The 27,867-nt window shown below is 40.9% G+C and overlaps 2 protein-coding genes across 8 annotated transcripts in view; one reads left to right on the top strand and one right to left on the bottom strand.

Moving 5' to 3' along the window:
• Positions 1-203: 203 nt before the first annotated feature.
• On the top strand, positions 204-7,793 carry Tmem41a (transmembrane protein 41A). The gene is made up of 5 exons (XM_005331022.5): positions 204-419; positions 2,237-2,390; positions 3,533-3,694; positions 4,032-4,170; positions 5,847-7,793. Exons 1-5 carry the CDS (start codon positions 301-303, stop codon positions 6,062-6,064), a joined length of 792 nt encoding a protein of 263 aa, XP_005331079.1. The 5' UTR covers positions 204-300; the 3' UTR covers positions 6,065-7,793.
• A 477-nt stretch (positions 7,794-8,270) lies between these two features.
• Map3k13 (mitogen-activated protein kinase kinase kinase 13) overlaps positions 8,271-27,867 on the bottom strand; it is a 168,701-nt gene continuing 149,104 nt past the window's right edge. For 6 of the 7 annotated variants that reach the window (XM_040270166.2, XM_040270168.2, XM_078043816.1 and 3 more), the window contains 6 exons: positions 24,012-24,128; positions 23,216-23,353; positions 18,832-19,618; positions 16,047-16,117; positions 14,803-15,100; positions 8,271-13,747 (listed from right to left, as the gene is read on the bottom strand). In XM_040270166.2, the coding sequence (XP_040126100.2) occupies positions 13,646-13,747; positions 14,803-15,100; positions 16,047-16,117; positions 18,832-19,618; positions 23,216-23,353; positions 24,012-24,128 (1,513 nt within the window). In that variant the 3' untranslated portion in view covers positions 8,271-13,645. The other variant, XM_040270169.2, reaches the window with a different exon arrangement.

Here is a 27,867-nt window from a genome sequence, read left to right as displayed (position 1 = left end):
AAAAAACAAACAAACAAAAAAAATAGAACACCCATAGATGAGAGGAGAGAGAGACACACAGACGCACAGACACACAGACACACACACACACACACACACACACACACACACACACACACACTGAGCGAGGGTTTTCCCGGAGAAGGCGGGGTCTGCACGGGGGGCGGGGCTTGGCGTGGACCCCGCCCCGGTCCGTCCGCGAAGGCGCTCCGCGGGCTCAGTCCGCGCGCTGCCAGGTTTCCGCCGCAACCAGTATAGCGAGCAGTCGCGAGGCCCGGCTGGCCGGGGTGCGGCGCCGACATGCGCCCGCTGCTCGGCCTGCTCCTGGTCTTCGCCGGCTGCACCTTTGCCCTGTACTTGCTGTCGACGCGACTGCCCGGTGGGCCGAGAACAGGCTCCCCCGAGGAGCCTGAAGGCAGGTGCGTGGCGGCGCCGGTGGGACGGGATTCCCATCGGAGGAAGGGAGCCGGGTCCGAGGCTGGGCGCGTTGGGGACCGGGATTTGAAGTTCATTTTCGGGACCGGGGAGCGGGACTTCGGCCTCGGACAGGCTGGTGGACGGAGCCGGCTTGCGACCTGTGTGTTGAGGGCTGCACGGGCTGGGTTTTGAGGGAAACCGGGCGCCAACCCCGGGCGGAGCCTCTGCTCGCGTGTATCACCGCCTCCTGTTCAGCGCGGAGCCCGTTTCCAGCCAACCATCGCTCATGTGTGGATCCCCAGCCCCTCCTCGTCCGCCTTCAGGTCCCTCCTGCGACCCCCACTCCACTTCGGGCGGACCAGCCCTTGGGTCTTCGGGAGATACGTTGCGTGAACAAGTTCACGAAATAATGTCTGGTCTACCTGTCCTGGTCCTGGTGTCCCCACTTTTCTCCTTCTCTCTTGGACAACTTGTCTGGAGGAGGCAGGACAATACCTACCCGGCCGGTTTTCAGGATTGCTACATACTTTTCCTTTTCCTTTTCCTTTTTTTTTTTTTGGTACTGGGGATGCTGGGAAAGTGCTCTGCCACTGAGCTACATCTCTAGCCCCTTTTAATTTTTTTGTTTTTGTTTTGAGACAAGGTCTCGCTAAATCGCCCACACTAGCCTCTAGTTTGCCATCTCCTGTCTCAACCTCCTGAGAAGCTGGCATTGTGTGTGCCACTGCTTATACTATTTATAAAGTGCATGGAAAGATGCCTGGCACAGCATTACATTATCAAGGAATTAACTGACATTTGAATATTAAGAGAATTGTTGTCTGTATTCTTTTGCTGTAGCTGAGAAGGCTTTTTGTGGGTGTCAGACATACTAAGAGAAGTATTCTCATGAGAACTAGGAGGGGTTACTCATAATTGATCACTGATGGATTCAAGGATTGTTCAGATGGCAGAGACAAGGTAGCCTTTATACTGTGACCCTTGGACAGTATTCAGAGTGCACTGGACACCAGTTTTAACCAGGATGAAAAAGTAGTCTCTTTGGGAGCATTGGCTTTAACATAACAAAGTTATGTTTATGGTGTGGGATAAGTCTACTTCTCCTAAAATCTTGAATTGGCTTTTTAGTGAATGATTTAAGTCAGTTTACCTAGTACCTCAGGAGCAGTGTGAAGTCTGAATTATTTTTGTCTTGCTGGGGAAGGGATGTCCTTGAAAGGAAGGCAATTTAAGAAGTTTAGTGCTTGCCTAGAAATGAATCCACTTGCTGCTTAAGATCATAAAGGGGTTGTGGGTGTAGGTCAGTGGTAGAGTACCTGCTTAGTATGTAGGAAGCCCTGTTTTTAATTCCCAGCACCAGAAATTAGTCAGTTCATCCATTATAAAATCTGAGAGCTAAGGGAAATTTACTGATTAAATAACACCAACTTTTCATTTTTTGATAAGGAAACAGACCCATGACCAGGCAGGGTAGGTATACCAACCTAGGTCTCTTGCTTCCCAAACAGAGCTCTTCTGTCTGCTGATTTCTATCAGGTCACTTCTTACCTTGGGCCAAGTTATATATGTGTCCCCAACAAACCAGATGATGTTTATAAACTTTTTATTTGTTTTGTTTTTGAGAAGGGATCTTGCTGTGTTGCCCATACTAGGCTTGAGTTTGAGATCTCTCAGCCTTAGCCTCCCAATTAGCTTGTATTACAGGCATGTGCCACAATGCCCAGTATAATCCTACTTTGGAAAGAAGACACAACAAGTAACTTTCTTAGGCATTAGGGTGATATGGACTCATGTTTTCATTTGCTTTTCCAAATCCCAGGTCACTCTGGTTCCCCTCAGACCTAGCAGAGCTGCGGGAGCTCTCTGAGGTCCTTCGAGAGTACAGGAAGGAGCACCAGGCCTACGTATTCCTGCTCTTCTGCAGCGCCTACCTCTACAAACAGGGCTTTGCTATACCTGGCTCCAGCTTCCTGGTCAGTGTCCTGCCCTCCTTCCAACTCTGTTTTCCTTATCTGGAAAATGCTGCTATTTCTCTGGCATCCCCTTCAATTATTGGAGGATGAAATGAAACAGTGGGTATAGAGAGGCTGGCACATAGTGGCTCTTAGCACTTATTGAATGATTGAGTGACAAACAGGAAACCCTGTAGCTTCTTTTTGTCCTGCCTCCCTGTCTTCCCCAGCACCTTTTCTTTACTGTAGGCTCAACTTGGATCTACCTAAGCAGTTTTTTTCTTTTTTGGGGGTTGAAAACTGGAAAAAAGCAAGCAAACATTTCAAAGAAAGGCAGGGAAGCATTTGGTGCTTGAGGTCAGGGGCTCACTCTTTGGGGCTGCCCCTGTATTGTCTTCCCTGTTGAGCTGAGTCCTGTTTAAGGTAGAGAGCCAGTGAAGGCTCCATACCCAGATCTAGGGATGTGTTCTCACTCTACTGGGTATGATCTTGACCACAGTTGTAGAATGTGGTCAGGATAGTGTATGACACAGGGGTAGAGTGAGGATTACATAAGACATGTAGTCAAGCACTTCAACATGGTAGATGCCCGGCAGGTTCCCACCTTCCCACTGCTAAGGCCCCCTTTTGGTTTCTTTCTTGGATCCCTTGCTTTAGCAAGATGATGTTTACCAACTAAACTGCATTAAGAAGTTTTGGTTCATTTTTCCATTTTTGTGCAACTAAGGCTTCTTTAAGTGTCAGTGAGAGCTTTGGTCAACCTGGAATCCCAGTGCTAGCATACTACTTAGATATAATCCAGCAAAACTTCAAGAAACAACATTATAGCTTGTGGGGTCTTACCAAAGAAACACTCATGATTTGTTTCATCCTTTGAAATAGTAAAAATATTTTGTGAATTTCATGATTTCTGCCTTCTTATAGCTCTTATAGTTGATTTCAGGTCTATGCAGTAGACTGGATGCTGTATATGCACATTATCTCTTTTAATTGGCTTCTGTCCTCTGAGGCTTTACTCCTTATCCTTGTTTTAAAGGTAAAGAGACTGAGGTTGGTGTATGATTCCTAGGAGGAGGGAACCTGTGACTCTAGGGCTCCATGATAAGGTGGATGATAGCTGCCAGATGTTTGTTTTCATGGCTGAGGGTTTGCTTTCTTTGCAGAACGTATTAGCCGGTGCCTTGTTTGGGCCATGGCTAGGGCTCGTGCTATGCTGTATACTAACCTCGGTGGGTGCCACATGCTGCTACCTGCTCTCCAGTATTTTTGGCAAACAGCTGGTGGTCTCTTACTTCCCTGATAAAGTGGCCCTGATGCAGAGAAAGGTAAGGAGTAGGGCACATCCAAGTATAGGTTCCTTGAGAGTTACCTCATGGCCTATGGGGAGTGAGGAGCAAAGATCTCCCATAGTCCTCCTTTGCCCTGCCTCCCGAGGACTTAGGGATTCTGTTGTCTTCAGGATAACAGACCTGGGATCAAATTTCTGTGGCTTTGGGCAAGTTCCCAGGCTTTCTGATCCTTAGGCACCTCTGATTTTAAAATGGGGAAAACAGTCTCTACCCTAGAGGGTTATGGAAAGAGTTGGGAGTAGTATATGTAAAGTGTCCAGAATAGTGCCCAGATGCCTTTCTGCTTCCTAATGTCTTGTTCTCTTTGCTGCAGGTGGAGGAGAACAGAAACAGCTTGTTCTTCTTTTTACTGTTTTTGAGACTTTTCCCTATGACACCAAACTGGTTCTTGAATCTCTCGGCCCCGATTCTGAACATCCCCATTGTGCAGTTCTTCTTCTCAGTTCTTATTGGTAAGATGCTAGAGGATTAAGTTGGAGTCTTCAGAGATGTTGTGTTGGGGAACTTCCCTGAGTCCCCTGCCACATGGGCATGTGCTTACCTCCGAGAAGATGGGGGCAATCTACTGAATTAGAGGACATCTGATGTCTCCCCTTGGTTTGACAATCCTACGACCTCCATTAGAGCTACTCATCCTCAACAGGCTGCCAGATAAAGGGCTGGGACTAGAGCAGTGTTTTCAGAGTGTAGGCCTTGAATCACCTTTATTAGAATGGTAAAACACAAACATCCTGCAAGATCAGTGACTTACTTTCTCCATGCTAGAAGTAAAGCACCCTATTTAAGCCTAAAGCAAGTATTACCTTTTCTTAAATCTCGGAACTAAATTCAGTGTGAAGGGAATGACATTCAGGGCTTTTCAGTCAAACATAACAAATCTGTAGTGGAGTGGCTGCTATTAATAGGCAATGCCTGAGAGAAAGTGAGATCTTAAATCGAAGCAAGATCGACCACAGCCAAGTCTGGTCATATCAGCTTTCAGACAGTGCCTCCGTACCTCAGCTAATGGCAGTTAACAGCTTGAAATTACCTAGGTAGAATGAGGCTTAGAAAGATTCTGGAGACAGGGTTCCTGCCTGCCCAACTGTATGACCTTGAGTGTTCTATCATCTCCCATGTACTTCCTCTGCTATAGAGAGGGAATGGATTATAGGGGTCCCAGACCAATCAGAAGCTTAGGGGTGGGGGTAGGAGAGACTTAAAACACAGGTTCCTGGGCATTACTTCAGAACCAAGTAATTAGAATATCTAGGGGGGGCGGTGCTCAGGATGTGTTTTTGTTTTTTTCAGTGCTGGGGATAAAACCCAGGGCTTCATGCATGCCAGGCATGTACTCTACCACTGAGCCACTAAGCCACATCCCCAGCTCTGAGAATGTTTTTAACTTGACCAGGAGATGCTTAAGTGACCAGCCTTTCCAGCTACCAGCCAGAATTTTGGGATCTAGTGGCTTTGATGACTTCTTAGAGAATATGAAAAATAGTACTCCTTTTAAGAAACTGTTATGTGTGTGTTTTTATAGTGGTGGGGGCCTGTGCATGCTAGGCAAGCACTCTACCACTGAGCTACACCCCTCAGCCCTGTTTGTATTTTTAATCTAATGCATACTGTAAATCTTATAATGATGGTGTTTCTCTCTTCTCTGTGATTATAGGGTGCTCAGGACCAAATTCAGGGCCTACCTTTAGCAAATGTGTGAACCTCATACATTTTCTTGTTTTTGCTAACTTGCTCCCTTATTTTACTGTTCATTCATTTTATCTTTCCAATTTTTAATTTTTATCTAAATGGTTTATGCATAATATGTGTGTGTATAATTCATGCATATAAAATTTGGAAAAATTTAATAAAATTTTAATTTGGAAAAATTAAATGGATTTTATATATGTAAATTATATACACACATATTTATGTATATTTGTGTAGACCATCAAAAGTTCTTTTGCTGAACAAGATATGTATAAGGGAAGTGAGAAAAGGAAGGAAAATAATGGAAAGGTGGAGAGGAGAGAATATGTTTAGGGGTCAGGGGTTGGGCAAAATGCTGGTATCACTGTTCTGAATTCTATGTTATTTTCTTCATTTTCACTCTCCTGTTAACAGGTTCTTTCCCCTTTTCTTTTTCCAGGTTTGATCCCATACAATTTCATCTGTGTGCAGACAGGCTCCATCCTGTCAACCCTAACCTCTCTGGATGCTCTCTTCTCCTGGGGAACAGTCTTTAAGCTGTTGGCCATTGCTCTGGTGGCCTTAGTTCCTGGAACTCTCATTAAAAAATTTAGCCAGAAACACCTGCAATTGAATGAGCCAAGCAACACTAATCATATAAATAGAAAAGACACGTGATCTGGATTTTTTGTTTGCCACATCCTTGGACTCTTGATGATTTGTTACTGGGTGTGGTCCTTTGAAGGTCCTCATTGATTTTTAATTACCCTCACAAGGTAATCTGGACACTGTTCATCTGTGTGCAGTGTCTTGTCACAAAGGGCACTCAGCTTTAAAAGGTGAATCGTATCTAGTTTGGTCTGGCCTTGCGTTGGCAGGACTAGGAATGGGTGGCCTCCTAGAAAATCCCTTCTCTTGTTTTATTAATTAAAAAGGAACTCAGGGTGGTCTATTGGGTTTGCCTCTTGCTTACTCCTGGGCTGCCTTGGGAGAAGTTGGTTGTCCTTGTCCAGAGTACCTCTTGCAAAATGATAGGCTGTGTGTGACATGTGTTCTTCTGTTAACTCTCCATGGATGTTATTAGGATCACTGCTGACTTGTGAACCCACATTGCTGACATGACTCTCCACCTGCTGTTAGTCTCTTGAAATGTTTCTTATGTACTTTTTTTTGTTGTTGCTGATCTACCTCTTCCATAAGCCAAGGGAAACCGCCTAAGACTTCCACATGTAGCTTAAGTGCACAGTGATTTCTGTGATGCTCTGTGTTCAGACACAGTGATGTTAACCATGTATGTCAAATCTCCTCATGGTTATATGTCCTGACAATTAAGCTAACTATAAACAGATTATTAAATATGAATGGAACAAACTTTATGTTATGGATCTATAGTAGGGAAATCCTTACTCTTCTGGACAGAGCAGGGCCTTTGAGTCACCTGAATGAAATGACAATCTGTACATTATCTAATATGTCCTTTCAGTTGGGAATCCCTTCTACCTCCTTCTGGAGAATGGATTCAGTACACTAGTATACTTATGAATGTTTTTGTTATTTGTTGAGAAAAACTGATAAGTAATTGTATTTTTTAATTCAAAAGAAAAGTTGGTCTTATTACTTGGTTGTGTTGTATTTTAATTACCTAAGGTTGTTATTGCTTCCTACAGCTGCAGTATTGGATTGGCAGGGACCTACATTACTGTCTCTATGGACAGATGGCGCTTGGCACCTAAACTGACCAGCTCTGCAATCCTGTATTCTCATAATTTATCAGAACTGCTACTCTTGAGTGTCATCCATTGGGTTTTTGTTTGTTTGTTTGGATTGGCCAAGAATCTCACCAAGGCTTTAATCTGAGCCTCTTGTTGTACATGAATTCTTTGGAATACTTACATTCCATAGGAAGAATGGGTTCCAAAATAGTGTTTTGGGACATGGTATGGTCTTTATGGTCTTTTCACAGCAAAGATTTCATTTTTAAAAATATGTCTGCTTTTTTTTTTTTTTTTTTTTTTTTTTTTTTTTAAGCTTTTTTTCCCCCCAGGGCTGAGGACTGAACCCAGGGCCTTGTGCCTGCTAGGCAAGCACTCTGCCACTGAGCTAAATCCCCAACCCTTGTGTTTTTTTTTTTTTTTTTTTAAAGCCTTGATAACAAGAGTTTGGGTGAGGAGGAGGCCTATCTGGACTTTGAAATCAGTGGCTTTTGTTTGTGTTTGGGAATAGAGGGAGGGAAGAGCCAGGGAGTTCTCCACACTGTTGCAAATGTATGCTCTTTGCCCTTTTACAGATCCTTAGATCTGTCTCTTTCCTGCATGATTTTGCAACAATGTGCCTTATCGGTTTACAAGTAAAGTGGTTTACCAAATAAATGGATATAAATGTTATGTAATAAATAAATGGACATAAATCTTTGTTTGTACATGTGGTTTTTAACTGCCTTTACCAGTGGGAATCACGATTGACTGAAAATTGTAAAACCCCAAATGGTGTTTTAGTGTTCCACTATCACCAGGCCTCTCACCAAAATGATTCCAGATTCCCGTTTTCCTTTCTCTGCTCGTGTTATAGTAGGGTCACTAGTAACAGAAGCACCTGCAGGATGGGCAGCAGAGTAGCACAGGGAAGAAGCAGAGTGCCCATCTAGGCTTTTACAGAAAACTCAAAAAAAGAGTCTAACAAGCATGATGGCTCCTTTTGTGCTTGTGACTGAAACCCCAGGGTCACAGAAACCAACTTTCCCCATCATTTGTTTTTCTTGGCTGCAGAAAACCTACTCACGTAAAGTCTTTTATTGTCTGAAGTTCTGACAAATACTGACACATTTGTTAAGGCAGCTCACAGAATATAGACAGTACCGTTCTAAAAAGGAAGAACCAGAAAACAGTGAAGTACACTTTTTGTTTAATTTCATGCATTTGTTTGCTTTGATAGTCATTCTCGTTCCATTGCTGTTCAATACAAAGAGGGGCCAGCATCGGAAAACAACACAAGGAGCAGGGGAATGGACAGTGCAGGTGACTGCAGGAGAGACAGATGAGGGAGTTCATTTTGAGTTCTACCACAAAAGATTAATTTGCTCCAAATTAGAGTAATTCAAATTATTGTAAGAGAATCTTCCTAGTTCCAGAGTCTGGGATGTGGTCACTCTGGAGATGGAGAGCCACTGGGGTGATATGGTCAAGATGGGACATTTTCCTAACAGGTTGCAAGTCCTGGCTGGGGTTCCCTCTGGCTTGCAACCATTGGAGGACCATGGTCACTGGACAGCAGCCTGAGGCCAGGAGCCAGTGATCCCCTGAGTGCTGTGAAGTGGCTCTGGGCAGGCCTGTGATTCTGCTGGAAGCTTCCTGATAGTGGCCTTGCCATCTGCTTGACGCTTGGCTTGTGTAAAATCCTGCTATCATGCCTTGGCCACATAACAGTTAACCAAAGCCTTAATCCAGTTCCTTTTCCTGTTTCTCAGAGCTGCAATTTCAGAGCTCCCCTCTTCTGCCACCTGTCCCTGAGAAATACTCCAGGTTCCACAAGGGTCCTCCACTTAGCAGCTTCATCCATTCCAATTTGCAGTATCAGTTGTAACATGCAAATAAGCAAACTAACGATTCTAATGGGCCAATCTCTAAAGTGGGTAACATTGGTGGTGTGACATTTGTTCTATGAAATCAGCAAAGAAAAACCTTGCTGCCTGGAAAGGCACTAAATTCATACTGACAGTACAAGACAAGTCTTGAAAAGAATGTCATGTTAGTCTCACAGCATCTTGGGAGGAAGCAAGTAACCAGGACTTAGAACATTAACTTCCTGTTTCTAGATGGTGAAGGAAGAACATGTTCATTCAACACAATTAGATGATTGGATGAGGAGACATTTGGAAGTTGATTCATCAGCGATTGGTGAGTGTTCAAGTGGAAGTGTGGTCCAAAAGGGCAGTGAGTAGAGGTAAGTGGCCTTTTCCCTGTCTTGGTACTGCCCCTGCCAGCCTTGTGTGGGATCCAGAAGGAAAACACTGGTGTGATCCTGTTCTTCCATCAGGGCAAACTCAAGAGCTCAAAAAGCTCAAGAGCTCACTTTCAGAAAGTAATTATGAGTTTAAAGTTGGGATAGTCAACAGATTTCCCTTTGTTCACCAATTCCAATCAAGTGGTAATTGTTGCTCCAAGTGCTGTGTTGTGAGTAGTAGATGCAGTAGGAAAGAATATGGTGCTCCTTAAGTAATGCTGGTCTTCAGTGTTTAGGACAGAGATGGAAGAGGGTGGTATATGGTGGTTCTGTTTTCTGGCTTAGTGGGGAAACAAGATATACCACATATACTGAGAAGTAGGACAGGAATGCCTTGGATTCCAAATATTCTGTTCTGTTCTGGAGAACTAAGTTCTAGGAAGTTCAAGTAGGAATGTTTTAAGGAAAAAACTGAGACATAAAGGCATTAAAAAAAAAAAAGTAAAACATCTCATCAATGAGGAAGCATTCACATACAGGATGCCAGTGCTCCACAATGGAGTGGGGCATTTAAATCTGGTAGGATAGTACCAGGGAAATCCAAAATCATCACATCTATTACGTAGGGTAGGCTAGAAGAAAATTTAGCACAAGGAGACCTGGAGTAAATGTCCAGTACTTATTAAATCCTACTATATATGATCTTCATCCTAGAAGGATGAATTTGTTGATACTAAAGTTTTAAAATATTTGAACTTCAAGTAGGCCAAACCAAATCAACTTATGACAGCTAGCTAGCATCTTCATGTTTCTGGGTGGGAGCTCCCCACAGTCTTGCATACAGGTCTAAACTTGAGTGGTGGTAAGAGATCCATTATAATTTCAAAGTCATTCTACTAATCAATTTTAAGAGAAATCTGTATTTGAGGACATGATCTAGAAAAAGAATGGAGCTCAAAACCAAATTCTCATCTGCAATATAAATTGAAACTCATCTTGAAGTGAGCCAAATAAATGAATGTAGATATTGAACCCAAGAGGTTTAGACTTTCAATTGTGAGGAAGCCTGAAGTCATAGTCCTGTGAGGTTCCTTGAAGCACTACTCAGGCTGATAGGACCCAAAGAATAAGCTCTTAGATTCCCTGAGCTCTTGATTCAACTCTTCTGGATTGAATTCAGTACATCACACACACTAGGCAAGCCCTGTACTACTGAACTACATCCCCAGCCCTCCCTTTTAACCTTGACTGAGGACACCATTCTTTTCTGAAAACTCTAGTCAATTCTACTCAAAAGTTATTCAATGTGGACTTTATTAAAATCTTGACTAACAAATGGCTGAAGTTTCAAGACTATCTATTTCCCTAAATAGTAAATCTAGATAAGGTGGCATTAGTATGACAGATAGCCAAGATGAGAATTCAAAAAATTGATCAAAATTATGAGGCATCAGGGGTGGATGTTCTAGGAAGACCATCACTGAAAGGTCTAAAGATAAAAATTGACCCTCATATTTCTCTGTTGACACTAAAAGTGGGTATAAACCTAAATGAACAAGTGTGGGTATTTTGTATTGAACAGAAGACACAGTTGTAGCATTCTGCATTCCAAGGAGCAATGAACCACAAAGATGCAAAGTGCAGGGAAATCTGAAGTCAGAGAATGGAAAAATAGCGTCTTTCAAGGTACTCTTCTAAGCCCCATGATCCTCTACGTGACTTGGCCTCCTTGAATTTCTTTATTCATGATGGGATGACATCATGGCCAGGAAATATATATGTATATATTCTTCTTTTAGTCTTCCTGCTACTCTCATTTAGGAGAGAAGGATGGTTTTGTGAGCTTTGGCAGGAAGGAGATTACAAACCATATTGTCAATTCTTGAAATTAATCCATGAGTTCCATGAACTCTCTAAGTTTGTTCTTCTTGGGGGGATTAAATAATTCTTTTTGCTTCTAATGCAGTCCCATGATTTTATTTCTTAAGAAATTTGAGAAAGTTTACAGTTTTGAACAATTTGTCCACTCTCTTAGTCATCTGCCCACTGAGAGCTTTCATGATGGAGTCAAAACCACACTGTGCCCATTGGATTTTGGGGCAGAACATGCATCTTTAGATGATCATTGTACACAGAAAATTAGGGACACAACTACAGTGACTACCAAGGAGCTCCTAAGTGGCAGTCCCATGTTCACACCTTCATTAAAATCATAAAATCCATAATGATTCATGGTTAGCAATAAACACAATCATTGTGCTACATCATGAACTGCACCTTCTGATCGACAGAAAATGAGAATGATAATATTATAAAATAAAATAACAATGATAATAATGCCATAACTTAAGATCTTTCATGTAGTCCAGCTACAGAATTATACAAAATGGAATAATTTAATGCAAACAATACTGTTCTCTGTATAAGTTAAACATTTTCTTTCATCCTACTGATGAACTACAAATTACAGACACTAAATTTTAAATCAATTTATCAACATAAAGTGTAAACAAATGGAGGGATCAAACAAACAAAAGGAACTGCTCTAAATTCCCTCCTGCCTTTCCTTTTTGGCTGATGCAATCACTGGCACCCAGAGGAGGGTACCATTTTCTTTTGCATTGGAAATGGTTTAGTATTTGCAAATCTTTCCTAACATCCAACAGGACACATATCATAGGGTCTAAAGCAAGTGTATGTTTTCTTAGAGACAGAGACAAGAATTAGGTCAACATCTATTTGTATATAAAATTCTAGATAAAAATTTCCTTGAAGCCAGGCACCATGAAGTACCTTTTGATACTTTTTAGAACCCATGTCCCTGGAGATAGGAAAAACCTCAAGCTTTTGACAAAGTAAAATCTTTCCAATTCCCTGCTCAGAATCAGTTGTGAAATTCTTTCCATGAATTTCCAAATCCAATTAATCAAAACTGCATTGATTTAGAGTGTACTAAAACATATTCTACAAGTAGCATTTAACAAAAATGCTACTGTGGTTCAAAAAGGGTTGCTTTTTGCAAGTTGATTATTTTGCCTTTATTCTAACAATGACAGCCAGTCACTAAAGCTTCCAGGACAGATTGGGTTAATGAATCAAAACAAGGGGATGGTTTGGGATTGGATGCTAGACCGACAGACAGACAGACAGACACACACACATACACACACACACACACACACACACACACACACACACACATACACACACATCCTAGCTGCCTTCAAATTCTATTCTCCTATTTGAATCAATATGATTCTAGCAGACAAACCACCTGTTCTAGAGAGGGGTGGTTCCATCTTCTCCATATAGCTGAACTGACCATCCTGAGAACATGCTTTCACAAATTCCACACTTGCTTTTCTAACATTGCTGTGGGTGGTCTTTCTCTCTCATCCTTGTCTCCTCAGCAACTCCTCCCTTTTTCCTAAAGGAAGTGGTCAACAGTAGAAAGGAAAAAAGCTATAGGAAAATGGCACTTGAATCTGAAAGATCAACACATTGGTCAAGGTAATACATTTGCCAAGGTAACGACAATGACAGCATTAAAAAGGGAAGTATTTGCCAGGGACAAGGTGTGATGCAATCTGTAAGCCTCACTACCAAATGCTGCTTAAAGTTTGAAAAATGAAGTCAGTTTCCATGTTCAGTTTTGTTTGTTTATCTTCTCCTAGAGGAAGCACATGCCTTTAATACCTCTGGTCACCGAACTTCTCTAGGTCATTTCCATCACCCACCTGGACAAGCTGGTTGAACTTAATGTGATCTGTTCACAAGTTACCTGGAATTGCGTTTTCTTTTGCTGTTCTTTGTGTTCTAAAATGCTCAATATGTCTTGCTCTGGCTCTTCCGTCACTTATGGCCAAAAGACCTGGTCCCCTGTGGAAGTAGCAATAATACCTCCTGGCCCCACGTATTCCCAAGTATGTTGCTCTTAAAGTCCTCTTCTTTCTTTTTCTTTTTTTGCAAGAAATTATTGTGTCTCTCTCTATATCATATATAGTTCATTCTTTACAGTACAAAGTGTTAAAATGTCCAACAAAAATAAATATCAATGTTACAGTAGCTAGAATATTCAATAAAATAGATCCCTGCCATTCTTGATTGAAATGTTCAGTGAGACTTAATTTCATTTGGATATTTTTTTCCAGAGATTTGCGAAGTCTCATGTTCCTGTTATTGCAGCTCATTTCTAGGGGTGGTAAAGATGGGGCAGTTCTCTTCCCTGACAAAAAGCAGGAAGAGAAAGGGAGGAGTCTAGGGGGTGGAGGATTTGAAACACCAGCACGCCATGAGCTCTTCTGGAGGGGTGTTCCTTCATTACCAGGTAGCAGAGCTGTAGTGTTTATTGGTCCTAACTGTGGCGTCAGAACACTCCCCATCTGAAGAGTCACAGTCTGATTCTTCAAACTGCAGAGGGTTCTGTAAAGCCAAGACAAGAGAAAACTCAGTTCATTTCTACAATTCCTCAGTGAGCCCAGATTTAATATCTCCCCCATGACAGGTACTGTGTAAGGTAGGGTATATAAAGATAAATGAGACCAGGTCCTGCCCTTGGGGCTTATGGGGAAAAGAGACATGAAGTTGATAATGATGGTGGCTAGGCCCATTGGTACAGACCTCCACACCTCCCACTTAGTGGTATTTACTATAGTGTTATCAGGCAGTATTATTAAGTGCTTTACATCTGTTAATTCATGTAATGCTCACCACATCTCTGAGAGAGATCATACCTCATAGATATGACAGGTAATTAGGGTAGATAGATATTATTATCCCCACTTTACAGATAAAAAAATTGATCTTCGGAGAGATTCAGTGACTTGCCCATGGTAACACAGTAAGTGGGAGGTCTGGAATTTGCTTTTAGACAGTATGATGCCTCCCTCTCTTGTCCTGCTTTTTGTCTGTAAAGAGAACTATTCCATTTTTTTAAAACATATTTTTTTTAGTTGTAGATGGACATAATACTTTTATTTTATATTTTTTATGTGGTGCTGAGGATCAAACCCAGTGTTTTCCACATGTGAGGCAAGCACTCTACCACTGATCTACAACCCCAGCCTCTGCTCCATTTTTATTACTCCTTTTAACCATGATGCTAGTCTGTCTCTCCAGCTGCATAATACACGACGTGCAATAAAGTATTTTATGTGCTGCAACAGCATCTTCCAGGGGAGACTAGGAACACAGAGGGAGAAGGCTCCGCTCCTTAACCAGATTGGGAGACAGTGTGGAGAGGAGGTGAGGTTCTAGTTAAATCTTGAAATAAAGGGTTCCTGAGCATTTCAGTGTTTATGCCTCATTTGGGGAAACTGGCCTCACTTCTGGGAGCACAGTTATCTTGTGCTTCCACATCATGGAGGCAGCTGTCATATTTTATATGATAAATGGAAACTGTAAAGGCCCTAAGGGCTGGAGCACATCCTGGCCCAAAGGAACCAAGAGGGAAAGAGAGAGGAAGGAGTGGCGCCTACCTCATAGCCACGCTCCTCCACACATAGCTTGCCCAGAGACATCTGCGTCTTCACGCGGCGCACAGCACACTCCTTGTCAGAGAGCCCATCCGAGTGGGAGGATATCTCAATGGGGATCTCCGGAGTCTGGGACAGCAGGTCGTCCAGCTTCTCTGCCAGGCTGTCTTCAAGTTTATCAGCTAACTCATCAGGACTGTTTGAGTGGTCGCTAGTATTTCCCTCCTCTCCGTCAGACACAGAGAAATTCTCAGAGCTAAAGGTGGAATAGGACTGGCAGCTGCTGATGCAGCGATGGGGCCTAGAAGTAGGGAGAAGCACAAGAACTTTGTCACAGGGGCAGCTACTTTCTTTATCTGTCAGCCAGTCTTGGTGAGAGGTAATCTAGTTTATTTTTGCCATCCCTGAGGAAGACTAAAAACTCAAGATGGGTACCATTTAATTTTAAAGTAATAGAGAGGTGCTAAGGACTAAATTATGTCTCCCCAAGATTCTGGTTCCTCATCTTTCCCTCTTTGCCCTGTGAGGACACAGCAAGAATGTGGCTGTCTGCAAGCTTGGAAGAGTGCCCTCACTGGCAACCCAATCAGCTGTTACCTTGATCCCAGACTTCCAGCACTCAGAATTGTGAGAAATAAATTTCTGTTGTTTAAGCCACCCAGTCTGTGGTTTTATTACAGCAGCCTGAGCAGACTAACTCAGGGAGGTCCCCTAGGAACCAGTGTACCCACAAAGAGTATGGCCATCCCTCCCACTGTCTTTTCTATTGTAATGGTGGATCTGCATTTACATTCCTTATTTTGAAGTTCCTATGAAATAAATTCTGATGAACTAAGATCTACTGTGTACAGGGAAATTTCAAAATATGGCAATGGAAGAACATAAGAACATGAACACAGTGAGATCAAGTTTCCCTATAAAGTGTCTGTTAAGAGTGACCTGTGGTTGCCGTGCAGGGTGGCACATGTTTGTAATCTCAGCCGTTTAGGAGTCTGAGGCAGAAGGACTTCAAAATTTAGCAAGGCCTAAGCAACTCAGTAGGGCCCTGTCTCTAAATAAAATATTAAAAAGTACTGGGGATGTGGCTTGGTGGTTAAGTGCCCCTGAGTTCTATTTCTGGTACAAAAAAAAAAAAAAAAGAAAAAGAAAAAGAAAAAGAAAATGACCTGTGGGTTGAACAGCCAAATGCAACAAACTCAAGATTTATTCCATTACATTGAAAGCAATCATGGACAATTTGGTTTTACCTCTGTCTTCGTGGAAATTCAACTTCACTATCTACTTCCCCTTCTTCTTCTTCAGAGGAATCATCTCCACTCTGAGGAGAATAAGAAAAGGCTTTTATTTATTTTGGCATCTCTCTCTCTTCCCCACACCCTGTACCATCTGTAAAAAAATTTCATTATCATCAAAAACATTTGGTAGTGGTTGGTTGGATTTTTAAACATATGTATTCTTATTCATTCATTCATTTAGTAACTTGTCCTGGGTGTCCAAGGTGACAGGCCCTATCCTAGATGTAGAGAACAAACAGAACTGAGTAGAAATTTATCTTTGCCCTCAGGGAGGAGAAGCCTCCCAGAATGCAGTCAGAGGTGATGATGAGGGGAACCAGGAGAGGAGGCCATGGACTTGTGGGCAGACTCTGATTTTGTCATTAGCAGTTCCAAGCATTATCACTGCGATTCCCCAAGAAGTGATCTCTCAGTTCTTCAAAGCCCAACAATACTTTTTCCTCTCACATATAATTACTTTTAACTAATATTATAGTTACACTAGGACATACATTATTTGAAGATCAGACCACAACTTGTTTGTATTTTATTCCTTACTCCAATGCAATGCTGCAAAATAGGTGTTTATTACCCTAAATATATACTTTATTTATCAATTTTTTTAAAAAAGGTGGGGGCCTAGGAAGTAGATCAGTGATAGAATGCCTGCTTAGCATATGAGATGCTCTGGATTTGACTCCTGACACCTAAATAAATAAATAAATAGAACAAAGTGTTTCGTGCATTTTTATTGAATGAGCATGTTGGCAGGGATAAGGCGGCTATGTCTGGGACACTGAAGACCCCACAACAGCTGGGCTCTGTGGTCTAGCTGGAAGGCTGTGTAAGTGTTCCAGCTGAAAAGGTAAATTTTCCCTTCCAGGAAAAATCTCATTTGGCATCAAGGCAGAAAAGCAGCCACACTTAGGAACAACCATGCTCATCGATGTGACACCCTGGATTATGTAATTTTGTGAGCTGGGTGACTGGGTCCAAGTCATACCAAATATTGAGGATAATTTACCTTTTAAAAAGTCAGTTCTAAAATCCAATTACTCTTATTCATTTGTATCCTGATTTGCTTTTTTGAATACGAAAGGCAGGGATGGAGTTATCCTGACTGCTGAGATGAGCAGTTTACCCTTGGAATCCACACGGGAGGGAATCTCTGTTACAGGAGGGAACGTGGGGGAATGAGGACAAATGCACAAGGGGTGTGTAGTGGGGCCTGCACTCCCATAGAGGGCATCAAAATGGCATCAGGATGGTTCAGAGGTTACATGTTATTTGTGGGAGACTGGGAAATGGGTTGACTGTCAAAGGGTATGGCATTTCTTTTTTGGGGGTGATGAAAATGTTAAAATTGGTTGTGGTGATGGTTGAAGAAATCTGTAGATAAAAACCATTAAACCAAACAGAGATATGAAAAATTATGCTCTATATGTGTAATAAGAATTGCAATGCATTCTGCTGTTATATAAAAATAAAAATACAAAAACAAAGACAAAACAAAAACCCATTAAATCATACACTTAAAATGGAAGGACTGTATGATGTGTGAGTTCGTCTTAATAAAATTTTGTCAAAAAATTACATGTAATTGCCTATAGGTGTGGGAGAGTGGGGAATGAATCAGCCCAAATCAACTGCTCCTCCTGAAACACAATTTTATCCCAAGAATGCTTGATCAGTAGCAGCAACACATGTGCAGGAAGAACATAGTTCTGAGATGATGGACCCCAGGGTCAACCTGTTTTCTACTAAGGTGACCAAAACATACTTATTTACATTTTAGACTCTTTCATTCCTTTAATTACATACCTGATGAACAGTTCTGAGATGAAACAGTACTTAGTAACTGGGTAGGTGTTTAGCATGTTCTAAACACTTCTCCACTTTTCACATGATCTTTAAAACACACACAAGCAAGATGGGCAGGAGTTTTGGGAAGGTTGCTATGTTCCAGGCTCTGCTCTGCTTCCTATTTGTATTAATTCATTTAATCCTCACATTAATCCATGAGGCAGAGTCCATTATTAGGCTTGTTTTATAGACAGACAAACGGAGACAGTGGAAGAGGCTGGCTTTGAAGTATGATCTCCTCCCAAGCTCATGATTTTAACCACTAGAGTAGATTGCTTCCCAGCTAATAAACCCCACACAGCCAGTGGATGAGAAAGAAACAAATTTCAATGACTAGTTAGCTCATTTCAATTATTAATTAAGAAAATATTTTCCAAAGTATACTGCAAAGAAAGCGAGTTCCATGGGGGATTAATAGATGCTATTTTTAAAACATGGTGTGGCACAATAGGTAAGGAAAATGCTGGATTACAAAAGTTTATCAAAACCTGGTTTCTCAAAACCTGTGGTGATGTGTACTAGGAATCTCCAAGAAGAGGCTGAGAATACTATTTCTCAAATTTAATTTTATGATTCAATCCTTCCAATAGCCCTCCAGATTAGAGTTCTAGGGTAGAGGTTTCCAAACCGTTCTGATTACATATCCCTGATATATGGTTTTCCATGAATTATAAACAAATCAGTCCCTAGGTGAGTAGTTCTCAAAGTGTACTCCCAGGTCCACCGCTTAAACAATGTGGAAAGTATTTAAAATAAATTTCTATTTGTGTTTTTGTTGTCTAGTTCTTTTCCAAAATGTATATTTTTTTGGGACATTTTATAATGTGCATAATACGATAGGCTCTGACATTCTTTGAAGGCAGTGACATAGACTACTCTTGTCATCACACCTTACCTTCTGAAGGGGCCTTGATTTTCGAGGTAGTGCTGGGGGGGTGATGTGATGAGGGGTGCCAAGGGATGATGCAGACCCACAGCTGTTGAATTCATTTTCTTCCATTTTCTCAGAACCTTGGGCATTTTCTGAGAGGAGATTGTGTGCTGGTGACTTGGAAAGGTTGGGGCTCCTCCCCACTGGCTCAGTAGTGGGTATATCTAAGGACCCACACTGTTCTGGCCTGCATTGGAGGCAGGGGTCATAAGGGTCAGCCTGACAGCAGCCCCAGGGGTCGGCCTGGCCTTTGTTGGGCTCAGGACTTCTCCAGCAATCTGCTGCCATGGCTGTGGAGATGAGGTCAGGGCTAGAGCCAGGCATCTGTCTTTGAGCATGGTTGCTGAGAGGGCTCCGCAGGGCTGCTGCTGGGCCAAAATACCTCAGGTTGTTGGCGCAGGTTGCAATGTCCTGTCCGTGCATACCAAGTCTGGAATGGTGACTCTGAGACATGGCAGAAGGGGGTTGCTGGTATTGCTGCTGCAGAGTATTATGGTGATGGAGAGAAGGGTTCTGGGACTGAGCCTGATGGAGGTAAGAGGGCTGGGGTGAATTTTCCTGGGCTGGTTGGTTTTTCAAGATTGCTGCAAAGTCACTATGGCTGCCCCTACTATTCCCCCGACGGTGGCGTGGTTTGCTCCGATATCGGCTCTTGCTGCTTGAGGTGGACATTTTGGGACTTCCAGACAAAGGGGATGCAGTGGGAGCTACCTCGGTACTGGGGATACCTTCAGATCTCAACAGATCTGGCCTAGGAGAAAAGAACAGGTTTAGTTTTAGACCCAAAAACATATTCAAGGGCTGGGGTTGTGATTCAGTGGTAGCACTTGCCTAGCTTGTGGGAGGCTCTGGGTTTGATTCTCAGCACTGCATATAATAGACACAAAAACATATTCAAGGGCTGGGGTTGTGATTCAGTGGTAGCACTTGCCTAGCTTGTGGGAGGCTCTGGGTTTGATTCTCAGCACTGCATATAAATAACATAAAGGTAACATAAAGGTCTATTGACAAGTAAAAAAATACTTAAAATGTACCCCAAGCTCTAAAATATGCTCTTTGAATCAGCAGTCCCATGTACAGGAATTTATCCATTGGATATAACAATGTGCAAAGATGTATGTTGTTATATTACTGTATTGTTTAAAATAGCAAAAACTTGGATAATCCCTAAATGTTCATTTACAGAGGATTTCCTTTGTTCCTCCTGGATTTTATTCTGTCTTCCTAATGTAGGTATTCAGTCCTCTTAAAATCATAATTTTACTCTACAGTGCTCTTGATCTCTTCCTCATAATCGTGTGTGTATACTGGTACCAATATGCCGAGGTAAGGGCCTGGGTGTTTACACCTGGGAATCTGTCCAGTGATGGAGCTGGGCAGATCCCTCAGGGCACCACATGGAAAAAAGTCTAGTACCACAGAAAGGAAAACCTCAGGTTCGCTGGACACGAGGCTGAGTTCATGGAGCCTAGACGCGGTCCTTTAAAGAGCTGGGACTATGTTCTGTCTATCTTCATATGAGAAAGGAGTCTTATTTATAGGAGTATTCAGTAAATTTTGAGGAAGAAAAGGAAGGGTCAGAGAAGGGGAAAATGGGAGAGAGCTCATTTTGAGCAGCAGCAGCAAGAAAAGGACTTCTGGGAAGTGACACTGTCATTCTACTTTGATCTTAAAGGATGAAGGTTCTCTTTCAACCCTATTTCCAAGTTCCCACTGGACCAGTGATGCGCAAGAGGAAGGAGGCCTGAGGTAAATCCTGCCCACTGCTTCCTTCCTCCCAGCAAATAGCCTCACCTGTCTTTGGGACCAGACAGACACAAATCAGTAGGAGGTTTTAGAACCGGAGAGTCCAAACATTTTTATTTAACAACATAATTTTCTCAAATGAACTATTATGAGAAATCACTATATAAAATGGATATAATAGGCTGGTTGAAAGGGGGTGGGCAGAAGCCTCTGCCACATATAATGAGGAACCCAGAGTCATCCAAAATGGTTCAGGATCTCACAGCCTGCTAGTGACAGAATCCAGATGAGCAGTATGTCCTAGTGTCCTTGGACAGCCAGAGTACAAACTTGATGGTACATGCAAATTACTTGAGGAGTTTGTTAAAATGAACTTTTTGGTTCAGTCTGGGTAGGGCCTAAGAACCTGTACTGCTACCAGGCTGTCAGCCGGGCTGTGCTGACAGCCTCACTAAGCACAGCCAGGGCTCATAGGGCCTTAGTAGGCATTGAGCAGTAGAGTAGGAGATGGACTTTTTCTTTTTTTCCAGGAAAAGTACAATCAAAAGCTTATCTTAGTACAGAAGTTCCATGTATTACTAGTTTATGATAAGGGGAGTAGGGTCCTGAGGTCTATCAAAAGCTTTCTGTCCCAGAGTTAGAAATTGATGTCCAGCTGGTTGATATGTACTGCAGAAAGTGTTCTGGGTTTTTTCTGAGATAAGGGAGCCCTTCCAAGCTTGGGTGGAGGCATCTACTTACAGGGTAACTAGCTATGGTGATATTTAAAGGAAAGTTGAAGTGAAAGCATCTAAAGTCAGGGGAAGGCTGTTCTTACTGAAGCTGGCAGTGCAAAAATCACAGAGTATCCTTGTTATACAGTTTGCAAAGCACTTTACAATATATAAAGTGCCTGGTTCCTACTATTTCAATGTCCATTTTATAAATAAGGGCACTGAGGATCACAGGTTACTTAGCTTGTGCTCATCATAGAGCAGAACACATAACTTGAACCCAAGGTGCTTAATTCCAAGGCACAGTTCCCATTTCAAGCTATGACTAGTATATATTTAGACTATCTTCATGGATTATATTCACTTGGGACAGGCTCAGAGGATCTAAAATTGAAATCAGCACTCCTTTAGTCCCTAACTAAACATGAACTGAAACCTAGATGTAAGGATGGTGAGTGGTTTCTCCTCTGAGTACCTCATAGGTCACTGAATTTCTGATTTAGCAATCGCAGGACTCTCCAAAAAATATGAAACTTTAATTATTCAAGGGGCAGTCTCAATGGACAGTACAACACTCTGCAAATTGCTTTCCCGGTGTTCTGCTTATATACTTACCAAGCTTTTCCAAATCAACATAATAGCAAACATAGGTTCATATTTTTAAAAAGTTAAGGGATGGGGAAGTAGTTTACTGTATAGCACTTGCCTCCCTTGCTTGTGAGAGACCCTGGGTTCAATCCCTAGCACCACAACAAAACAAAGAAGTTAAATAGAACGTCCCACTCCCGCCCAAACACACTCCTAGGTTATAAAACTGTAAGCAGAACCAAGGAAGATCTGTAGGTGGACTTTGTCACTCATTAGCACCAGAAAAGAAATAAAGGCCCTGGGATTTCCCTGAGGATTGTGTCAGGTGCCACCTGAAAAGAGTTTCTTAGAATTTGACCAGAAGATAGTAAGGGCGATAAGTAAAAGCAAAACTGGACTTCATCCATGTTGTTACTCATTAATAGTTTAGATTGACATTAGTCTTGCTGTGGTAGGACAGCCATCATTTGTAAAAATGGGAAAGGATTTTTAAAAACTATTCAAAACACTATTTTAATATATATATATATATATATATATTTTTTTTAATTGTAGGTGGGCACAATATCTTTATTTATTTATTTTTATATGGTACTGAGGGTCAAACCCAGTGACTCATGTATGCTAGGTAAGCACTCTTCCACTGAGCTACAACTCCAGGCCTCAAAACACTATTTTTTGAACACCTATGATTTGAAAGGTGATTCTACATTATTTAAAATTCACAAAAACCCTATGTAGCATTAGAATGAGGGGGATAATATGGTTAGATATAGGTAATTATCAAAGCTCCTGCTTTTATCTTTGGTAGTGAGTTATTACATTATTAAAAAGAACTAAGAGTATAAATAAAAGTAGGCCATGTATGAACCATGTGTCATAAATAAAGAATTATGATTAACTCAATTCTGTGTTCTAGGGGTCATAAAAATAAAAATAAATCCATGTGCTGTGATTATACCATTTTACCCATAAGAGCACTGGGGTTGGAAGAGGCTGAATGGCATAGCTCAAGTCACAGAGCTGACAAAGCAGGGCTGGGATTTGAACCCAGGTCTGACTAATCCCCACTGTATTTCTCTCCTCTATTCAGTCTAGGACAATAAATATCCATGTCTCACATAGTAAAACCTAGATTTCTAGAGTCTAAGCCATTTTCTTTACCTTCCTACTCTATTTTATCTAAAGCTGATGTGCTATCAATGAGTTACAGAAGTTGCCTCATCTATCATACTGTGAGAATGTGTTTTGGGGGATTATCATCCCATTTCTCTGAATATCAAGTGGGAGTGGTGTCTCACCGCTTGGTCTGCACCCCAGCTTTGTGAGGCACTCCCTTTCTTTTCATGAGTTTCTCCATGGCATTGGGGTGGATTATTGGACGGACAGGGTGTCGTTTGTAGGTCCCTGGATACTTCTTTTCTACTGCTTGTTCTCGCCTGTAGGATGAAAGAAAAAGCCACATAGCAGTCACAGCAGATAGAAAGGATGGGCAGAATGTTTTTACAGGCGAATTCTACCCCTAAATTCTGGCCACATTTAACAGGTAAAGGCTATTTGAATAAAAAGGCTAATGATAATAATAAAAATGAAGAAACTAAATTCAGATTAACCTGACTTCATTCTGCTTTTCAGCTCACAGACTTAGTTGGGCCTTTCTTTTCCTTAACACAACACAATGGCCAAAGTTCTTATTTTTAGTAGCTGCTGCTCTAGTCAGGACCTCAGGGATTTCTTGCCACCATTAGGGATACCTTGAAATATTTTTAGCAGCCATTTTACTTCCTCAGGGGGCAATAAGCTCTCACATAATCACACCAATTTCTTGAAATAAACTTGCATCCTCCTCTGAACCACGCAGGAGGGTGAAGTATAAAAAAAAAGCCAGTCCAGAGCACGTTCCCAGCTCTGTACTGACTCTACTTATCTACTTGCCTGACCAGGGCAGGGACCTGGTTATAGCACTTCCCTCAAGGAATGTTGGGTGAATAAATAAAATATCTTCCAGTTCTGAGTGGCAGCAACATGCAAGAATAGTAATTTCTGTTGATTGACAGATTCGAATCAATAAGGACCTTCTTTGGTCTGGGTACATACTTAATGAGCTCCTTCTCCCGCATTTCTAGCTGCAGCATGATGGCACTCAGTTCCATGTATAAATTATTAGCGCGCTCAAGTTTTCTTTCATAATGTTCACGAATATCCAAAGCATGCCTATCAGAGAAAACATAGGATCAGTGAGGCTAACTTTGGGGAGAACAAAGGTCAGTTCTAATGAAATAAGAAACTGGACAGTTTACTTCAAAAACCAAGGACGCTATTTTTAAAGCTCCCTTGTTTGACACAATGATTCAGATAAGGAGTGAGAGATGGAAAATCCAAGCTTTCTACTTGGTTTATCCTTAAGGGTCCATCCAGATGGAAAGAAAATCAGGAGGGGCCTCCTGGGTTTGTAGCTCAGTGGTAGAGCACTTGCCTAGCACATATGAGGCACTGGGTTCGATCCTTAGCACCACATAACAGTAAATAAATAAAATAAAAGTATTGTGTCCCTATACAACTAAAAAAAAATACTTTGAAACAAGAAGAAGAATAATGAACAACAATCTTCAAATTATTTCATGAAATAGAAATGGAGGAAACCCTTCCAAACTCATTCTATGAAGCTAGTATCATCTGGATACCAAAACCAGACAAAGAACATCAAGGGAAAAAAAAATTCAGACCAATATCCCTAATGAGCATAGATGCAAAAATTCTTAATAAAATAATGGCAAGTCACATACAAAAACATATTAAAAAGATAGTACACCATGATCTAGTGGGATTCATCCCAGGGATGCAAGGTTGGTTCAGCATACAGAAATCCACAAACATAATTCATTACATCAATAGACTTAAAGCAAGAATCATATAATTATCTCGAAAGATGCAGAAAAAGCATTTGATAAAATACAGCATTCATTTGTGTACAAAACACTAGAAAAACTAGGGATAGTAGAAATATATCTCAACATTGTAAACACTATAATGCTGAACCCAAGACCAACATAATTCTAAGGAGAAAAATTGAAAGCATTTCCTCTAAAAACTGGAACAAAACCAGGATGCCCTCTTTCACCACTTCTACTCAATATAGTCCTGGAAACTCTAGCCAGAGCAATTAGACAAAAGAAAGAAATTAAAGGGATCCAAATAGGAAAAGAAGAACTCAAACTATCCTTATTTGCTGACAACATGATTCTATATTTAGAAGATCCAAAAACTCCACCAGAAAACTTCTAGAACTAATAAGTGAATTCAGCAAAGTAGCAGGATATAAAATTAACACCCACAAATTAATTGCATTCTCATACGTCAGTGATGAATCAACTGAAAGAGAAATTAGGACAACTATCCCATTCACAATAGCCTCAAAAAATATTTGAAAATCAATCTAACAAAAGAGGTGAAAGACCTTTATAGTGAAAATTACAGAACATCATAGAAAGAACTTGAACAAAACCTTAGAAATATCTTCTATATTCTTGCACAGGCAGAATTAATATTGTCAAATAGTTCTACTACCAAAAGCAGATTTAATGAGATTCCTATTAAGATTTCAATGATGTTCTTCACAGACATGGAAAAAGCAGTCATGAAATTTATTTGAAAAACAATAGGCCAGAATAGCCAAAGCAATCCTTGGAGAGAAAAGTGAAGCAGGAAGCATTATGATACCAGACCTTGAATTATACTACAGAGCTATAGTAACATAAACAATATGGTACTGACACCAAAAGAGACTTGAAGACCAAATAGAATAGAAGACACAGAGACAAAACTACATAAATAGTTATTTCAAACTGGATAAAGGTACCATAAACATACATTGGAGAAAAGATAGCCTCTTCAATAAATGGTACTGGGAAATCAAAAATCCATATGTAATCAAATGAAATTAGATCCCCATCTCTCACCCTGCACAAAACTCAACTCAAAGTGGATTAAGTATTAGACCAGAGACCTTGTGCCTATTGGAAGAAAAGGTAGGACCAAATCTCCATCATGTTGGCTTAGGAACCACATTCCTCAACGAGACTTCTAAAGCACAAGAAGTAAAATCAAGAATCAATAAATGGGGTTGTATCAAACTAAAAAGCTTCTTCACATCAAAGGAAACAATCAAGAACATGAAGAGAGAGCCTATGGAATGGGAGAAAATGTTTGTCACCTGCGTCTCATATAGAGCATTAATCTCCAGGATATAATAAAGAACTCAAACAACTTAACACCAAAAACAAAACAAAACAAAACAAAACAAAAAAACAAAAACCCCCCCACAAAACACAAAAAAGCAAAAAACAAAAAAACAAAACAAAAAACAAAAAACCAAAAAACCCCCACAAAACCAACAACAACAACAACCCCCCCACAAATTATCTAATCAAAAAATGGGTATAGGGACTGAGCAGATACTTCTCAGAAGAAGAAATTCAAATGGTCAACAAATATATGAAAAATGTTCAACATCACTAGAAATTAGAGAAATGCAAATTAAAACTACACTGAGATATCACCTCACTCCAGTCAGAATAGCCATTATCAAGAATACAAGTAACAATAAATGTTAGCAAGGATGTGGAGGAAAAAAGCACATTCACACATTGCTGGTAGGATTGCAAATTGATGCAACCACTGTGGAAAGTAGCATGGAGATTCCTCAGAAAACTTGGAATAATGGAACCACCATTTGACTCAGTTATCCCACTCCTTGGCATGTATCCAAGGGACTTAAAATCAACATACTATAGTGACACAGCCACATCAATGTTCATGACAGCTCAATTAACAATTGCTAAGCTATGGAACCAACCTAGGTACCCTTTAACAGATGAATGGATAAAGAAAACAGTACATATACACAACTGAATATTACTCAGCCATAAAGAAGAATGAAATTATGGCATTTGCTGGTAAATGGATGGAACTAGAGACTATCATGCTAAGTAAAATAAGCCGATCCAAAAAATCAAAGGCCAAATGTTCTCTTTGATGATGCCGACTCACAATAGGAGGTCAGGAGGAAGGAATAGGGGTTCATGGATTGGAAAGGGAAGAGTAGGGGGAAGAGTGTGGGGATGGGAATGGGAAAGACAGTAGAATGAATTGGACATAACTTTCCTATGTTTATATATGAATACATGACCAGTGTAACTTCACATCATACACAACCACAAGAATGGAAGTATGCTATATCAAAATACATTTTGCTGTCATGTATAATTAAAAAGAACAAATACAAAAAAAAGTTAAAAAACACTTAAGATTTCAAAACTGCCTATGACACATTCTAAAAAAATTTAACTGATAAAAAATTGTACATATTTACAGGTATTTCATGATGTCCTGATACACGAGTACATTGTATAATGTTCAAATCAGGGTAAACATGTGTCTCCTGAAACAATTACCATTTCTTTCCTGTGTGTGTATGAGGGGTACTGGGAATGTACCAGGTTCTCATGCATGCTAGTCAAGTGCTCTACCACTGTTCAGCCCCAGTCCTTTCTGTCTGATGTTTGATATAGGGTCTATTCTTGTTGCCAAGGCTGGCCTCAAATGTAAAATCCTCCTGCTTCAACCTCCTGGGATTACAGGCATGCACCACTATGCTTGGCAATTATAATTTCTTTATGGTAAAAATATTCAAAATCTTTTATTCTAGCTTTTTTTTAAAAATTCAAAAATATATATACAGTACATTCTTGTTATAGTCACCCTACTGTGCAACTTCTTCTTTCTCTTATCTAATTATAACTTAGTATCCCTTGAAGAACTTTTTATCATCTGTCCTCCCCCCTCAGTCTCCTCAGACTCTGGTAACCATAATTCTATACTTAACTTCTAGAAGATTGACTCTTTTAGATTCCATAGGAGAACTAACCATTAGGGTAACTTTCAAAGAGCATAA

This window comes from Ictidomys tridecemlineatus, chromosome 3, assembly GCF_052094955.1.
Source record: "Ictidomys tridecemlineatus isolate mIctTri1 chromosome 3, mIctTri1.hap1, whole genome shotgun sequence".
Taxonomy (NCBI): Eukaryota; Metazoa; Chordata; class Mammalia; order Rodentia; family Sciuridae; genus Ictidomys; species Ictidomys tridecemlineatus.
This window is presented reverse-complemented; position numbering and strand designations above follow the sequence as displayed.

Coding starts and splice junctions, on each gene's coding strand:
- Tmem41a (XM_005331022.5), top strand. CDS start 301: ATGCGCCCGCTGCTCGGCCTGCTCCTGGTCTTCGCCGGCTGCACCTTT. Junction 2,391..3,532: donor TACCTGGCTCCAGCTTCCTG/GTCAGTGTCCTG, acceptor CTTTCTTTGCAG/AACGTATTAGCCGGTGCCTT. Junction 3,695..4,031: donor TGGCCCTGATGCAGAGAAAG/GTAAGGAGTAGG, acceptor TCTTTGCTGCAG/GTGGAGGAGAACAGAAACAG.